Source organism: Mesoplodon bidens, assembly GCF_964165515.1.
Source record: "Mesoplodon bidens genome assembly, chromosome: 10".
NCBI classification, from domain to species: Eukaryota; Metazoa; Chordata; class Mammalia; order Artiodactyla; family Ziphiidae; genus Mesoplodon; species Mesoplodon bidens.
This window is the reverse complement of record NC_138172.1, coordinates 25,701,521-25,720,361: the sequence shown is the minus strand read 5'-3', so window position 1 is coordinate 25,720,361 and position 18,841 is coordinate 25,701,521. Positions and strand designations below refer to the sequence as shown.

General features: G+C 43.5%; 1 protein-coding gene across 3 annotated transcripts in view; it reads right to left on the bottom strand.

Moving 5' to 3' along the window:
* Window positions 1-18,841, bottom strand: part of ADAMTS9 (ADAM metallopeptidase with thrombospondin type 1 motif 9) — a 172,246-nt gene that overhangs the window by 27,998 nt on the left and 125,407 nt on the right. For all 3 annotated transcript variants that reach the window (XM_081246304.1, XM_081246305.1, XM_081246306.1), the window contains 2 exons: window positions 18,550-18,723; window positions 302-475 (listed from right to left, as the gene is read on the bottom strand). In XM_081246304.1, coding sequence (XP_081102430.1) covers window positions 302-475; window positions 18,550-18,723 — 348 coding nt within the window. The remainder of the gene's footprint in view (window positions 1-301; window positions 476-18,549; window positions 18,724-18,841) is intronic.

Sequence of the window (18,841 nt, the reverse complement as noted above, 5' to 3'; positions counted from 1 at the left end):
GAAACATATGAATTTGCAGTGTCTGTAAGAATTCCTTTCCAATCATACTATTAGGACATTAAAGGGAATCACAGAACGTAGAATTGAGAGGAGCGTGGATACCATCTTATGCACCCCCCCCCCCACTCTGCACCTGTAGGACTCTGGCCCAGGAAGGCTGAGGGACCTGTTTGAGGGCTCCCAGTTCCCAGGGGTAGAACTGGCAGGTGGGTGTGAGTCTCCCACATTCCTGCCCTCATCACTCTGTTGCCCTCAGGCCATCGCTGACCTGAAGGCAGATCCAGAATCCCCAGGACTGTACCTCTGACCATTCTCCTGTGATCCAGACATACTCGCAGGGCTGCAAGGCACAGCTCTCGCGATCCACAGGCCGTGTGCTCGTGTCACAGTGCATGCCGTGAACCTCGTCACCTTTGTCCTCACCCACACACACCACCTTGCGGTACCTGGAGCCTTTGCCACAAGTCTTGGTGCACTGTTAAAGACAGACAAAACAGGTGGTGACATGGAAAGAGAACAGATGATTTCTTACATCCTGTTACCATAATGATTTATTTTCCTTTCTGTATACTCTTTAAGACTGCGAGATCTCTGAGGGTACACATTACTAGAGAACTCATTAGTTTACCCCCATTACTTAACAGTGTAACATAGAAGAACAAAGCTGACTACATATTGGATTTATTCTTTTAGCTCTAACCCTTGTTTTCTGTTGCCTGTGCTTAGTCGTGCTGGCTCTGCACCTTTTGTAAAAGAATGTTGCCTACAGCCTGAAATATACAGGACAGCCTATTCTCAAGGCTCTGGCCTTTAAAGTATAAAAGAAGCCTGAATTCTAACTCTGGGAAGATGATTCTTTGGGACACTAGTCCACCAACTTCTCCGTCTGCTGCTGGCTTTCTGAATAAAATTGCTATTCCTTGCCCCAACAACTAGTCTCTCGATTAACTGGTCTGTCATGCAGTGAGCAGCATGAACTCGAACTCGGTAACAACAACACTGTTCCTGTCACAGCAATCAGCATTCAATAAGTGGCTGTCTGAATGAAGCAGTGAAAGTGTGAATGAATGAATTTCAGGTTTGGAAAGGACCTTAAGGCCTGACTACTCCACCCATTCAAACAAACGTTGAATCTCTTTAAAACTTATGGCCAAATGGTGTCAAAATACCTCTAGAGTCAGGGAAGTTATTCCCTGTCCAGGTGGCCCATTTCATCTTATAACATGGAACTAAGCCTGTCTCTTTGCCAAATCCAGCCTGTTGTCCTACTTGTCGATTCCAAGGGAGCATACAGGACAAATTTTGTTTCTCACAAATAACCCCCTTCGGGGACTTGAGGAGAGATTTCCTGTGGCCCCTAGAGCCTTTTCTTCTCCAGGGTAAACTGCTCTCACCCCTTGATCATCTGGCCAATATTCACCAAGTTCCTAAGAAGTGTCAGGCCCTGTGATGGGTCTGGATGAACAGGAGCAGACACAAACAGCACAAACCCTGCCCTCAGAGAGGAGCTGTATTTTAGTAGCAAAGACGGGCGTTAAAGATGTAGACAGCTAGGCAGCAAGATTTAGCCATTACTATAATTTCCATTTTTCAGATGAATAAACTGGGACTTAGCCTAAACAACTGATTCCTGGTTATTCATCTCTTTGTCAGGTGAATGGGATAGGTATTTTTTATTCCCATAAACCAAGTGGAGAAAATAGAGCAAGTGGTATGTTTCATTCCAGGATGATCTCTGTGCTGACCATAAATTTCTTATCTTTTTTGCTTTCACCAACAGAAAACCCCACTGTAGAAGTTTTACCTTAGTTATCTGTGTTGTTAAAGTTCTCCCAAAGCCTGTCCTATCTGAAGCACCTGTGTCACCGAATATTTCAAGACTCCAGATTACATAGGAAAGTCACTGTAACCAACCTGTGTCAAGGACAGCTTAGGTTTCCTTTAACCAGGGATTACAAACTCCGTTGCCCCGGGGCCTTATCCAACTTCTGTGAGCTGTCATTGTTGTTCACATAATGTCTCTTAAACGTTTTCCTTCTAGTCTTTTTAGGAAGGGCCTTAGACTCCACCTCTTTTTTGTCTCTCACAAGCCTCCTTCTCTTTTATTACCCAAAGCATCCCAAAGGCATTTGAGTTTGGAATCCAGCTTGACTCAGAAATGTCTTTCCTGATATACTTCTTGCCTTTCTTTTTCTTTCTTTCTTTTCTTTTCTTTCCTTTTTTTTTGGTAGCAAAATACACGTAACATAAAATTCACCATTTTAACCACTTAGAAGTGTACAATTCAGGGGCGTGTAGTCACTGGTCATGTTGTGCAATCGTCATCACTATCTAGTTCCAGAATATTTTCATCACCCCAAAAGGGAACCCTGTACCCATTAAGCAGTCACTCCCCATTTCCCCTTCCTCCCAGTCTGTGGCAACCACCAATCTGCTTTCTGTCTCTATGGATTTGCCTGTTCTGGGTATTTCACAGAAATGGAATCATCCAGTATGTGGCCTTTGGTGTCTGGGTTCTTTCATTTAGCATAATGCTTTCAAGGTCTTGCCACATTGGATCAGTACTTCATTCCTTTTCATGGCTGAATAGTCCATTGTATGAATATACCACATTTTGTTTATTCAAATGTTAATGGACATTTGGGTTGTTGGCCATCTTTTGGCTATCACGAAGAGTGCTGCTATGCACATTCATATGCAAATTTGAACACCTGATTTCAATTCTTTCGGGTATATCCTTAGGAGTGGAAATGCTGGGTCATCTGGTATAACCATGTCTTTTGTGAGATGCTTTGTTCTTTCAGAAAGTAGTAGGGATATGTATGTGGTTGTGTCCTGGTATTGTAAACCTGTGGTTGTATCCTTATCATTTGCAAACTTAATTCAAAACTTCTGCTGCTTGGAAGCAAATCTCTACATCTAGAGTATGGAACCACTTATAATTTTTCTGGGGCACAAATATGAACAGAAAACAGTGTGAGATGAGCACAGAGGAGCAGATCCCTTCCCACCAGTGCAGGAGGCTGGCTGAGCTCAGTGCCTAGCTCAGCTCTGACTCAGCAGTTCTGGGGGTTTCTCTTCCCCTGGAGGATGCTGGGAACCATCGTGAAGGAATAATGTTTTTGTTTCTTCACTAAAAAAAGCCAAATGAGGCCCTGAATGTTACAAAACAATGGTTAATCTGTGATGTGTAGATCTATGCAGAAGACATACTTAACTCCCCATAGAAAAAGTAATTCCTTAGAAAATCAGGACTTAGGTGACTCAGAGAAGACCATGATTATTGAGAAGCCGACCTGGACTAAACCTTCCAGTGTCCTCTTTCATTTTCACTAATCCTTAGGGCTTTAATCTGTAGCAATAAGTAACAGTTTAGAGCAGAAAGCAAGGATGACTAAACACTTTCTGCTTGTTAGGTGTTTTTCCCTTGGTCTTAAATAATGGTTAACTACCATAAAAACTATTTTGCCAGTGGTGGCAAAGGGCGTTGGGAAGCCTTACTTTGAATATAACTTTTAGAAAAATTAAACTAAGTAAGTAAGTGACTTGCCCAGTGGTTTGGAATGAGTCAACAGCAGCTTTGAAAATCACTTAGCATGGCTTTTCTCCTGGAGTTTTAAATCCTAACCAGAGCACGGGGGGTGGGTAATCAGAAAGCAAATCCAGCCCATACTATAGGATTTTATCAGCTTTCAGTAATATCAATTCTCCCACCCACCTAGGATTTATGATTCCTTCCTCCGTCCTGGAATATGATCCAGAATGTTCTGAAAAACAGCTGGAGAAGCTCAACTAAGCTTATTTTAATTTCCAAAAGATTTTTCTCCAATTTCGTTACAGATTTTAGAAAAAATTATACCAAGTATGGAAGTCACACCACCAGTATCTCTGAAATTCAGCACACCTGTAATTCAGAAAGCAAATATCACAGCCCTGGGTAAACTTGGGCAACTTACCCATTGTCCAATGGGCTACGTGTGCCTGTAAATGTGCTAAAACTAACAAGGGAAAATAACTTTTTAAAGTTGAGGGTGAGGAAGATCTAAATATATATATATATATATATATATATATATATATATATATATATTTTTTTTTTTTTTTTTTTTTTTTTTCGGTACGCGGGCCTCTCACTGCTGTGGCCTCTCCCGTTGTGGAGCACAGGCTCCGGACGCGCAGGCTCAGCGGCCATGGCTCATGGGCCCAGCCGCTCCACGGCATGTGGGATCTTCCCAGACTGGGGAACGAACCCGTGTCCCCTGCATCGGCAGGCGGACTCTCAACCACTGCTCCACCAGGGAAGCCCAAAATAAAATATTTTATTTAGCTGGGTTGGTTGGCCACAGGGTAATGGTCTAAAAAGGGTCACTTAATGCAATGGGTAGAAACTATCTTTCCTTAAAGACTGCAACCAAGTTGCTTTACATTTTTTGGTGAGATGCACTAACCATGGAGGGAAGAAAATCATTCTTCATATTCACCTGCTCAACCTTTAAGGTTGTTGACTTTCTCCATGGATGAAAGAATGTGTTGCATCCTTACTAGGGCCAGGCTACCATTGTTGGATAGTGTGTGGACAACCAAGTCAAAGAACAAATGGGGAGCCTGACAGCATAGCGTTCTGGAAGTGCTACACAGAGTCTTTGGCTAAAAGGAATAGGAAGTGCAAGTCAATTTATCTAACATTGCTTTAAATTAAAAAAAGAAAAAGCAACCTTCAAATTACCAATGGGTTCATTTTAAAAGTCAGGTATGTGGAGTTTGGACATCTTTGCCCCAAAATAGTATATATACTTGCAGGGGAAAAAGGCAGAAATAATACTATGGAGACATTTTGTAACTTTAAAGTAATTCACTCATTCAACCAATACAAGCACACCTCAGAGACACTGTGGGTTTGGTTCCAGACCACCGCAATAAAGGAAATATCGCAATAAAACAAGTCACATGAATCGCTTGGTTTTCCAAGGCATATAAAAGTTATATTTACACTATAATCTACTGACTACGCACTAGCATCTCTAAAAAATGTACGTAATTTAAAAATACTTTCTTGCTAAAAATAGCTAACCATCACCTTAGCCTTCAGCAAGTCCTAGCAGTGACATCAAAGGTCACTGATCACAGGTCACCATAACAAATATAATAGAGAAAAACTGAAATATTGCGAGAATTACCAAAATGTGACACAAAGTGAGGAAATGTTGTTGGAAAAAATGGCAGCAACAGACTTGCTCAACGCAGAGTTGCCACAAACCTTCAATTTGTAAACAAACAAACAAACAAACAAAAAAACCCCCACAGTACCTGCAAAGTGCAATAAAGTGAAGTACAATAAAACAAGGTCTGCCTATTTGCAATGGGACAAGTTCTGTGCTGGGCATGGGGTTACAGCCCTGACATCTTCCTACTCACCTTTTCTCTCTCTCTTACGACACCCGGGGTGGCTGTTCCTCCCAGCTGGGGGTTCATGTGTCAAGACAGTTGGCTAACTGGTGACCCCTGGGGTTTAGTCCTCAGGGCCGCCTTGTATGGCTGTTGTGAGCAGGTATGAGCTTCATAACAGAGAGTGTAATGGAGGTGGAAGCCATCAGGGTAACTGCAGCTGTGACAGCGAGAAAAGAGGAAGGACCAGGGGTGGGAATTCCCACGACGCTGAAAGCAGTGCGCGGGCAGTGGTGGAAGAGGAGAAGCCGAGGTAACGTGGCACACGGGAGATGGGGGGCACTCTCGGGGAGGGGCTCAGCATGCGTGGCTGGAGGTGGATGTCACAGGGAGGTGGGGCAGGGAAATGATGACAGCAGTTGGGGGTCCTTAGAGCCTTCAGTTTGAGATGGGGATTTCAGAAGGTGGGCAGAGGCCAGGTCACAGAGGGCCTAGTAAAAATGTCTTATGCTGCTTAGGAGAAAATTCAAACTCTTGCCCTGGCTTACAGAACACGTCATAACCTGGGTGCTCCTGCAGGTCCAACCTCATTTCAGCCTTCCGATCCCTTTGCTGACTCTGTTCCCAACGTGCTGTGCTTTTGTCCACAAACATGCTGGGCTCTGTCCTCCCTCTCCCTTCTACCTAGAATCACCTCTTTTTTTTTTTTTTTTTTTTTGTGGTACGCGGGCCTCTCACTGTTGTGGCCTTTCCCGTTGCGGAGCACAGGCTCCGGACGCGCGGGCTCAGTGGCCATGGCTCACGGGCCCAGCTGCTCCACGGCATGTGGGATCCTCCTGGACCAGGGCACGAACCGGCGTCCCCTGCATCGGCAGGCGGACTCTCAACCACTGTGCCACCAGGGAAGCCCGAATCACCTCCTTTTGCTGTTTATCACCAAGCACCCTAGAGAAGGTGGGACTAGCCTATCATTCTCTATCTCAGCACCTTGTTGTTGTTTTCCATCACAGCACTTTTCGCAGTTGGCAATTTCATATAACACATCTGTTTGCTTGTCTTCTGTCTCTCTCACTTGGTAATCAATCCCACCATAGCAATTTCACATTTTCTATTGCATCCCTAATGCCTAATGCCTGGCACTTTGCAGGTGCTCGACAAAGATTTGTTGAATAAATTAATGAGGGAATGAGTGACAAAGAGTTAATATCTGGCCCTTGTTCACACATCAAAACCCAATCACTCCCTACTATAAACTTCATAAAATCTTTGTAACCAACTGACCTGAAGCTCATTACTTATTTTTCTGTGCTAAGAAGATGAACTTGGGAATCATTCTACAGCTGACCTCAATAAAAGTTTTTATAATACAAATACGTACTAGAGCGGTCCAAGTCCCTGCACTGGGTCAAAGAGCCATGGGGTGGGCAGTTCTACAAAGGCCAGAAAGATCCAAGCACAGATTGTCCACGGCAATGTGACAATAAAGTAAAACAGCTGTTCTTACTGGGAAAACAGTTTGTTTGTTCGTTCTAAAAGACATTGTAAAGTGCTGTGATTCTAAATAGTTAAAGAAGAAAGGCCATCAATTAGCAGGCTTTGTTCTGTAATGCCTTGCTTTTTCCTTCCCTCTCTCCCTCCCTCCCTCTCTCCTTCCTTCCTTCCTTCCTTCCCTCTCTCCACCTATTATTTTGTCCCTCCATTCATTCATAAATTCATTCATTCACCAAGTGTCTTCAATGCTGGAGGTACTGTGCTAAATGCTGGGGAAAACTCTGGTGAACAAACTTTCTGACCTCCAACAGCTGATAACCTAGACAAGAAAAACAGGCGACAACAATTCAGAGTGCTAGCTGCTGAAGCAGAATATTTTCAGGGTGATAGAGCTGAGAGGAGGGACATCTGACTCAGTCATTTGAGGAGAGGTGTGATTTTCAAGGGCTTCTGAAAGGAAGTGACATCTTGATTCAGGCCTGAAGGACGAACAAGAGTCACTGATGTGAGGGAGGGTGCAGGGCAGCCACTTTGTGACACAGAGGTACCAGGGAGGAAAGAGAGTATTCTGGGTAAAGGTAAAAAAAAGAATATTTGCAAGAACTGGGAGATTTACTCCTTAAAACAAAGAGATGCATAACCTACATACTCACAATTCAAGTTGGATCAAAAGACCTCTGCAGCTATAAGTAAATTCATAGTCAGATTATAATACTATCAGTAAGTTTTTTACGATAGTAGTTTTCAAAAGAATTAAAAGGTCATGTATTTTTTTTTTTAATCTCAGTCTCATGAGCATAATAATTCTAAAGTGAGTAAAACTGATCAGTGAAAAGCTAAATAACTAGCCCAAAGTTGGCGGGTGATCTTAAAAGCCCAACATTGTGATACGTGGATAAGCTGAAGTGCTGGTCATCATCTGAATCCTCCGTCAGGAGTCCAATGTACCAAAGAGAACTACCATTTGTGGAAGGCCTAAAATATACTAGGCACTGCACTGAATCCCTCACTTAATCTCACTTAATCCTCACTATGACATTCAGCAAAGTCTGCCATACAATTCCCATTTTGCAGATAAGCTAACTGGAGCCCAGAGATTTGAGGACAATTTCCCAGAGCCACACATTGAATGGTCTTTTGTTTACAACACGCTGCTTTTAGGGCACAAAAAAATGGGACATAAATGTCTGGAAAGAGCATTTTCCTCTTCTCTAATAATTTTTCTCTACATCTCAAAGTCCAGGCTCTATCTTATGATATCATGAATGAACACTGATGCTCCTTTCCCTGCACAGTCAACAGGCCCCTCAATGAACAAAAAAGGTCCACTGAAGTACTTCATCAAGACTCCCCACCAACCTCATGGCTTAAGGTCTGATCGTCAACCAACTAGACTAAGAATTTCATCTTTGGAAGTGGGTGGGGGTAGTCAGCAGTACAGAGAATTATACTTCGATGCCAACTCTGCTGAAACAGTCTGGCCAAGCCAATAAAAATAGAAGAATGCACCTTAGGTGCATGTCGACATGGGAAGCAGTGGAACATAAAGGTTCAGAGCATGTGTTCCAGAGGTCAGGCTGCTGGGCTTCAAATCCCAGCCTTATTACCTAGTGATTCCATGAACCTGGGTGAATTAACCTAGCTAAGCCTCAAGCTGCCTCATCTTTAAGTGAGGATAAAAATTTAATTATGACATCAGAGAGTTATGGAAAGGTAAAATGAGGTCCTCCATATAAAAATATTCAACATAGTGCTTGGTCCATAGTTTAATAAACAATGAGATGTATTATTTTTATTATCATAGTATCAGGGCCACTGCACTGTATAACTCTAGAGGATGCCCCTCACTTTGTAGCCTATGGGAATGGTACCCCTGGGGTTGTACAGTGTACAACCTGTGTGACTGTGTATAACATCCCTGGTGATCATGCTACTGTGGGTATGTGGAACTCATGCTTCTCAAGGTGGACACTTGGATTATTTCTCATGAAGAGGAGGGGGCCATGTGCTATGTGCCTGGTGTGAAATACATCTTGCCAACAAACAGGTGGTTTTTTTTGTGTGTGTGTGTGTGGTACACAGGCCTCTCACTGCTGTGGCCTCTCCCGCTGCGGAGCACAGGCTCCGGACGCACAGGCTCAGCGGCCATGGCTCAAGGGCCCAGCCGCTCCGCAGCATGTGGGATCCTCCCGGACCGGGGCACAAACCCGTGTCCCCTGCATCAGCAGATGGACTCTCAACCACTGCGCCACCAGGGAAGCCCAACAGGTGGGTTTTTAATAGTGTCCAAGGGGGAAGCAAAAGGGGAAAATGCACACTCAAAAAGCAAGCAACAGCTCTGAGTTAGTTGTAAAGAATGGCTAAGAAGAAGAAAACCTCCCATAATGGGGTGGGGTGGGAGTCTGCAGCATCCGATTCACTGGGCTCTGAGACTGCCCTAGCATCTCACTGACGTCAGCTCAAGGTGTCACTAGATGAGGGGAAGAAAGTCAAGACCTGTGCATGCACAAGGTGCACATCAGGTGAAATGGGAGCAGAGTGAGTGGGTACAGAGGAGGTGAGAACCAGAATGGAGGTGAAGGCTGATTAAGGGGAGCCTGAAGGGTGCTGTACTATCAAGTGACCACCCAATGTACTGTTTAACGAGGACGCTGTTGATCATGGAAGGAGGGGCGATTAATAATTACACCAGGCCTACCCCATGCATAAACCAGGACCGCTGTAGGCAAATAGGACCAGGGGCAAATCTGAAGATGGTTGCCCAGCTGCTAACAACATTCCCTCAAAGCCTTGTGGATGTGGGGACGTTTGAAGAGAGGACTACCAGCATGCTTTGCAAATGAGGAACAACGGGTTCTAATGGGGCTTCTCCCTCCCCCATCCAGCTGCCCTGCACCTCCCTTTGGCCAATTCAGTGTCACGTGAGGGCCTCCCACAGTCCTCCAACCTCCCTCACCACCCAGGTCCACTGGCCTCAAACCCTCCACTTCGGGTTCAGGCAGATGAGAAAGCATGTTGGCAGGAGGGCAACTATCTGATCCACTTTTCTTGCTGCTCCCCTCTGGTCAACTTCTAAATTTAGCCACAGGTCAGGCTATCTTAGTAGGTCTCCTGTTCTTATACAGAGCTTGAGAACAATATTTGAGGAAGGATTTAGAAAGATCGATCTGCATGGCACAGACAAAGACGTAAATTTCTAGGCACATTTCAGATGATCAGAGAAGAGGATATCCTCAGTGCATATTTGGCAAGGTTTCTAGTCTTTGGGATTCAGAATGAATTGTCAATGGAGCTTGCATTTTCCCAACCGGCACTGGCATTTTTAAAAGTTGGCTAAATGCATGAGCTGTCAGCTGAGATTCACTTCTGAACACTCTCTTACTTTGTGCTCCTTGGAGCAGTCACACAGGGTTGAGTTTAGCAGACATGAAGATGAGAGGGAGAGGGAGGGAGCAGGCAGTGGTAGGTCTGAAGCAAGAATTACAAAGAGAGTCAAGTGGTAACACACAGGCAGAGAGGGATGAAGACACCTCTTCTTCTATATCTGACTGTCAATCCCCAAACCACTCGATTATTTCCAATTTTCTCAGAACAGCTTTGCACACTTATCATTATTCCCACTTTACCAATGGCAAACTCACAGTTCAGAAAATAAAGCATCCCTGTTCTAAGTCACACAGCTGAAATGTGGCAGTGCTGGTATATGAACCACGTCTGTAAAAGTCTACAGCCTCTGGGGGTTCCCAGTAACTTGTGTGGCTCAAGTACAATTAATTTGAAATGTAACTGCTTTAGCTATTCCTCCCTGCCACAGTCTGGTGGAAATAAAAACAAAAAAACCCCACCAAACTTTAGAAGGAAAATGAGCAAAAGAAAAATTGAGTAGACAGAGAGGGTGAGAGTCCTAAAGAAAAGAGATGACTGAAAACAATGGAACTAATCCATCAGGAGGGTGAAGGAGAGGGAAGAACAGAGCTGGAAGGCTGAATACCTACAAGGGTTAAGAATGTAGTTGTAAGAAAACAAACCCCATTTAAAATTGCATCAAAAAGAATAAAATACCTAGGAATAAATTTAACCAAGGAGGTGAAAGATCTGTACATCGAAAACTGCAAGACACTGATAAAAGAAACTGAAGAAGACTGAAATAAATGGAAAGATCTTCTGTGCTCATAGACTGGAAGAATTAATATTGTTAAAAGGTCCATACTGAGACTCCGGCTTTGGAGGTCAGATCCCAGGGAGAGGACTGGGGTTGGCTGCATGAACACAGCCTGCAGGGGGCTAGTGTGCCACAGCTAGCCGGCAGGGAGTCCGGGGAAAAGTCTGGACCTGCCTAAGAGACAAGAGACCATTGTTTTGGGGTGCGTGAGGAGAGGGGATTCAGAGCACTGCCTAATCGAGCTCCAGAGACAGGCGCGAGCCACAGCTAACAGTGCGGATACCAGAGACGGGCATGAGACGCTATGGCTGCTGCTGCCGCCACCAAGAAGCCTGTGTGCGAGCACAGGTCACTCTCCACACCTCCCCTCCTGGGAGCCTGTGCAGCCGGCCCCTGCCAGGATCCTGTGATCCAGGGACAACTTCCCCGGGAGAATGCACGGCGCGCTGGCCTCTGCTGCTGCAGGCTCGCCCCGCATCTGTACCCCTCCTTCCCCCGAATCAGCTGCTCCTTTTTTTTTTGCGGTACGCGGGCCTCTCACTGTTGTGGCCTCTCCCGTTGCGGAGCACAGGCTCCGGACGCACAGGCTCAGCGGCCATGGCCCACAGGCCCAGCCGGTCCGTGGCATGTGGGATCTTCCCAGACTGGGGCACAATCCCAAATCCCCTGCATCGGCAGGTGGGCTCGCAACCACTGCGCCACCAGGGAAGCCCTCAGCTGCTCCTTTAACCCCGTCCTGTCTGAGCGGGGAGCAGACGCCCTCAGGCGACCTACACGCAGAGGCAGGGCCAAATCCAAAGCTGAACCCCAGGAGCTGTGCGAACAAAGAAGAGAAAGGGAAATCTTTCCCAGCAGCCTCAGGAGCAGCGGATTAAATCTCCACAATCAACTTGATGTACCCTGCATCTGTGGAACACCTGAATAGACAACGAATCATCCCAAAAGTGAGGCAGTGGATTTTGGGAGCAACTGTAGACTTGGGGTTTGCTTTCTGCATCTAATTTGTTTCTGGTTTTATGTTTATCTTAATTTAGTATTTAGAGCTTGTTATCATTGGTAGATTTGTTTATTGATTTGGTTGCTCTCTTCCTTTTTATATATATATATATTATATATATATATTATACATATATATATATATATATATATATATATGTTTTTTCCTTTTTCTCTTTTTGTGAGTGTGTTATATGTATGCTTCTTTGTGTGATTTTGCCTGTGCAGCTTTGCTTTTTACCATTTGTCCTAGGTTTCTGTCTGTCTGTTTTTTTTTTTTTTTGTATACTTTTTAGCACTTGTTATCGTTGGTGGATTTGGTTTTTGCTTCGGTGGCCCTTTCCTTCTTTCCTTTCTTTTTTCTTTCTTTCTCTTTCTTTCTTTCTTTCTTTTTCCTCTTTTTTATTACTTTAAAATGTTTTTATTTTTAATATTTTGTTATTTTAATAACTTTAATTAATTAATTAATTACTTTTAGTTAGTTATTTCTCCCTTTTCTTCTGAGCCATGTGGCTGACAGGGTCTTTGTGCTCTGGCCAGGTGTCAGGCCTGTGCCTCTGAGGTTGGAGAGCTGAGTTCAGGACATTGGTCCATCAGAGACCTCCTGGCCCCACGTAATATCAAACGGTGAAAGCTCTCCCAGAGATCTCCATCTCAACGCTAAGACCCAGCTCCACTCAACGACCAGCAAGCTACACTGCTGGACACCCTATGACAAACAACTAGCAAGACAGGAACACAACCCCACCCATTAGCAGAGAGGCTGCCTAAAATCATAATAAGGTCACAGACACCCCAAAACACACCACCGGACATAGTCCTGCCCACCAGAAACACAAGATCCAGCCTCATCCACCAGAACACAGGCACTAGTTCCCTCCACCAGGAAGCCTACACAACCCACTGAACCACCCTTACCCACTGGGGGCAGACACCAATAACAATGGGAACTACGAACCTGCAGCCTGCAAAAAGGAGGCCCCAAACACAGTAAGTTAAGCAAAATGAGAAGACAGAGACACACACAGCAGATGAAGGAGCAATGTAAAAACCCACCATACCAAAGAAATGAAGAGGAAATAGGCAGTCTACCTGAAAAAGAATTCAGAGTAATGATAGTAAAGACGATCCAAAATCTTGGAAGTAGAATGGAGAAAATACAAGAAATGTTTAACAAGGACCTAGAAGGACTAAAGAGAAGACAAACAATGATGAACAACACAATAAATGAAATTAAAAATTCTCTAGAAGGAATCAATAGCAGAATAACTGAGGCAGATAAGTAACCTGGAAGATAAAATAGTGGAAATAACTACCACAGAGCACAATAAAGAAAAAAGAACGAAGAGAATTGAGGACAGTCTCAGAGACCTCTGGGACAACATTAAACACACCAACATTCGAATTACAGGGGTCCCAGAAGAAGAAGAGAAAAAGAAAGGGACTGAGAAAATATTTGAAGAGATTATAGTTGAAAACTTCCCTAATATGGGAAAGGAAATAGTTAATCAAGACCAGGAAGTGCAGAGAGTCCCATACAGGATAAATCCAAGGAGAAACACACAGAGACACATATTAATCAAACTATCAAAAATTAAATACAAAGAAAAAATATTAAAAGCAGCTAGGGAAAAACAACAAATAACATACAAGGGAATCCCCATAAGGTTAACAGTTTATCTTTCAGCAGAAACTCTGCAAGCCAGAAGGGAGTGGCAGGACATTTTTTTTTTTTTTTTTTTTTTTTTGCGGTAGGCGGGCCTCTCACTGTTGTGGCCTCTCCCCTTGCGGAGCACAGGCTCCGGACGCACAGGCTCAGCGGCCATGGCTCACGGGCCTAGCTGCTCTGCAGCATGTGGGATCTTCCCAGACCGGGGCACGAACCCGTGTCCCCTGCATCGGCAGGCGGACTCTCAACCACTGCGCCACCAGGGAAGCCCTGGCAGGACATATTTAAAGGGATGAAAGGGAAAAACCGACAACCAAGATTACTCTACCCAGCAAGGATCTCATTCAGATTCAACACAGAAATTAAAACCTTTACAGACAAGCAAAAGCTAAGAGAATTCAGCACCGCAAAACCAGCTTTACAACAAATGCTAAAGGAACTTTTCTAGACAGGAAGCACAAGAGAAGGAAAAGACCTACAACAACAAACTCAAAGCAATTAAGAAAATGGTAATAGGAACATACATATTGATGACTACCTTAAATGAAAATGGATTAAACGCTCCCACTAAAAGACACAGACTGCCTAAATGGATACAAAAACAAGACCCGTATATATGCTGTCTACAAGAGACCCACTTCAGACCTAGGGACACATACAGACTGAAAGTGAGGGGATGGAAAAAGATATTCATTGCAAGTGGAAATCACAGGAAAGCTGGAGTAGCAATTCTCATATCAGACAAAATAGACTTTAAAATAAAGACTATTAGAAGAGACAAAGAAGGACACTACATAATGATCAAGGGATCAACCCAAGAAGAAGATATAATAACTGTAAATATTTATGGACCCAACATAGGAGCACCTCAATACATAAGGCAAAGGCTAATAGCCATAAGGGGGAATCGACAGTAACACAATCATAGTAGGGGACTTTAACACCCCACTTTCACCAATGGACAGAGCATCCAAAATGAAAATAAATAAGGAAACACGAGCTTTAAATGATACATTAAACAAGATGCACTTCACTGATATTTATAGGACATCCCATCCAAAAACAACAGAATACACTTTCTTCTCAAGTGCTCATGGAAAATTCTCCAGGACACATCATATCTTAAGAAAATTGAAATTGTATCAAGTATCTTTTCCGACCACAATGCTATGAGACTAGATATCAATTACAAGAAAAAATCTGTAAAAAATATAAACGCATGGAGGCTAAACAATACACTAGTTAATAACCAAGAGATCACTGAAGAAATCAAAGAGGAAATCAAAAAATACCTAGAAACAAATAACAAGGAAAACACGACAACCTAAAACGTATGGGATGCAGCAAAAGCAATTCTAAGAGGGAAGTTTAGAGCAACACATTCCTACCTCAGGAAACAAGAAACATCTCAAATAAACAACCTAACCCTACACCTAAAGCAATTAGAGAAAGAAGAACAAAAACACCCCAAAGTTAGCAGAAGGAAAGAATTCATAAATGTCAGATCAGAAATAAATGAAAAAGAAATGAAGGAAGCAATAGCAAAGATCAATAAAACTAAAGATGGTTCTTTGAGAAGATAAACAAAATTGATAAACCATCAGCCAGACTCACCAAGAAAAAACGGGAGAAGACTCAAATCAATAGAATTAGAAATGAAAAAGGAGAAGTAACAACTGACACTGCAGAAATACAAGGGATCATGAGAGGTTACTACAAGTAACTATATGCCAATAAAATGGACAACCACGAAGAAATGGACAAATTATTAGAAAAGCACAACCTTCCAAGACTGAACCAGGAAGAAATAGAAAATATAAGCAGACCAAACAGAAGCACTGAAATTGAGACTGTGATTAAAAATCTTCCAACAAAAGCCCAGGACCAGATGGCTTCACAGGCGAATTCTATCAAACATTTAGAGAAGAGCTAATACCTATTCTTCTCAAACTCTCCCAAAATATAGCAGAGGGAGGAAAACTCCCAAACTCATTCTACGAGGCCAGCGTCACCCTGATTCCAAAACCAAAGATGTCACAAAGAAAGAAAACTACAGGCCAATATCACTGATGAACAGAGATGCAAAAATCCTCAACAAAATTCTAGCAAACAGAATCCAAGAGCACATTAAAAGGATCATACACCATGATCAAGTGGGGTTTACCCCAAGAATGCAAGGATTCTTCAGTATACGCAAATCAATCAATGTCCATACTACCCAAAGCACCACATGCAAAAGAATGAAACTGGACCCCAATCCTACACCATACCCCAAATTAACTCAAAATGGATTAAAGACCTGAATGTAAGACCTGACCATAAATGTCCTATACATAGGGGCAAGCTCCTTGACATCAGTCTTGGCAATGATTTTTTGGATCTGACACCAAAATCAAAGGCAGCAAAATCAAAAATAAACAAGTTGGACTACATCAAACTAAAAATGGGCAAAGGACCTGAATAGCCATTTCTGAAAAAAAAAAACCATACAAATGGCCAACAGATATATGAAAAGGTGCTCAAGATCACTAATCATCAGGGGAATGTAAATCAAAACCACAATGAGATATCACCTCACACCTGTTGGAATGACTATTACCAAAAAGACAAGAAACAACGAATGTTAGCAAGGATGTGAAGAAAAGGGAACACTTATGTACTGTTGGTGGGGATATAAGTTGGTGCAGCCACTCTGGAAAACAGTCTGGAGGCTCCTCCAAAAACTTAAAAATAGAACTACCATACGATCTAGCAATTCCACTTCTGGGTGTTTACCTGAAGGAAATAAAATCACTGACTCGAAAAGATATACTCACCCCCATGTTCACGCAGCATTAATTACAATAGCCATGATACAGAAACATCCTAAGTGTCCAATGATGGATGAATGGATAAAGAAAATGTGATAGAAAGAAAAAATATATATGAATATAATTCAGCCATAAAAAGAAGGAAATCCTGTCATCTGTGACAACACGGATGAACCCTGAGGGTATTACGCTAAGTGACGTAAATAGACAAATACTGTACGGTCTCATTTGTATGTGGAATAATCTGACAAAACAAAACAAAACAAACTCAGAACAGATTGCTGGCTGCCAGAGGTGGGGGGAGGGCATAGAGTAGGTGAACAGGTAAAGGTGGTCAAAAGGTACAAACTTCCAGTAGTAAGAGAAATAAATCCTAGGGATGTAATATACAGCATGGTGACTACAGTTAACAATACTGTACATTAGGGCTTCCCTGGTGGTGCAGTGGTTGAGAGTCCGCCTGCCGATGCAGGGGACGCGGGTTCGTGCCCCGGTCCGGGAGGATCCCACATGCCGTGGAGCGGCTGGGCCCGTGAGCCATGGCCGCTGGGCCTGCGCGTCCGAAGCCTGTGTTCTGCAGCGGGAGGGGCCGCATTGGTGAGAGGCCCGCGTACCGCAAAAAAAAAAAAAAAAAAAAAAAAATACTGTACATTAAACTTGGAAGTTGCGAAGAGAGTAGATCTTAAAAGTTCTCATCACAAGAAAAAAAATTGTAACTCTGTGAGGTGATCAAAGGTAACTGTGACATAGCTGTTAATACTAAGTATACTTACTGTAGTAATCATTTTGTAATATATACACATGTCACATCACCAGGTTTTCACTTAAAGTTAATATAACATTATATGTCAATTATATCTCAATAAAAACGGGGAAAAGTGGCAATGCCATTAGCATTTGCATTAAATAAAGGAAAAAGAAAGCAGCTGCAGTATCTCATAATGGTTTAAGAGAATTAACTTAGGATCAAGCCTTGCTTCTTCCACTTGCTAGGTGTATAACATTTGGACAAATGACATTGGCCCTCCAAACCTCAGTTTCCTTGATTGCAAAATGGGATAATAGTAATACCCACTTTGTCTTTTTAAACCACTTAGTGGTTAAAAAGATTAAGTGAGGTGATGAACGTAAAGCACTTAGCACAGTGCCAGGGACTGTCTCGCCTGTCCTGAAAACCGTTCCCGGTGGGAAATTCCTGTCTTACTATGCCTATCTCTGAACCTTTTACAGCTTGTACTTTCTGTTTCATTCCAATGTCAGTAGATACGGTTTTGCTTTTTAATATCCTTTCCCCCCTTTTCTACAAATCAATCTTCTGTACTGGAAACAGAGGTCCCCTCCTACTAATGTCCTATCCTTGCTGGCCAGGCCATTCCCCAGGGGCACTTTGTGTTTTCTTTAACTAGACATTAACTTGGGGCAGGAGAAAAACAAGTCTATTTCTGCATCAATGGAGCAGTTCTTCAGCTGCCCTCAGTTTTTCAAATGCTGGAAATCCTTCGCTAATTAATCAGGGTTTCAAATGAGTGCCTGTCTTCAGCTGCCCTCAGTTTTTCAAATGCTGGAAATCCTTCGCTAATTAATCAGGGTTTCAAATGAGTGCCTGTCTTCTAGCTGATGGCCAAAGCTGTGGAAGGAGGAAAAAACCCAGAGTAGGTCCTACCTAGAGTCTGCCCCTAGTGGCTGTCTGAACTCATCCAGAATGACCACGTCTGAATATACATATTTAAAATATTTCTTCCATCTCCCCCTCCTTCTGGGAAAGTTATCTTTATGCATTTGGCCCAAGGCCTGTTCAACTTTTTCTGGAGGCAGCCAGATTTGGAACACTCAAGAACACAGACGTCGGAACAGCAGAAAAAGGAGGAGCTCTCCCACCATCGCTGGAGTGAACTGTTGGCCGTCTGACAAGCAAACCTTTTGGGAAAGAGCCAGCCTTGTCACCATGCTGGAGGGCTTCACGGGGGAACGGATGTGATGATAGCAAAGGGGTTGAGCGAAACACTGGCAGGTGCCCACTTCCTGGCTCTACTTACTTCTTGCCATTCGTCTGCCCTCCAAGCGTAGAGTGGACACAGCGGGGCTTGGCAGGCGCGCTCTGACTCCGGTCTAGTGTATGGGTTGCACTCGGTCTCTCCGGCTATTTTGTGTGTTCCCAGCTGACAGCCCACATTTCTCCGCCGCACGCCTTGGCCACAGGACACAGAGCACTAAAAGGACAAGAGTGCGTAAGTGGGAGCTTCGGGTCATTTGGGGGAGGGAGTGATCATTGGGGTGGAGAGGGTCACAGATCTGGGGACAGCATTCCTAATCCAATGACCCTCACAG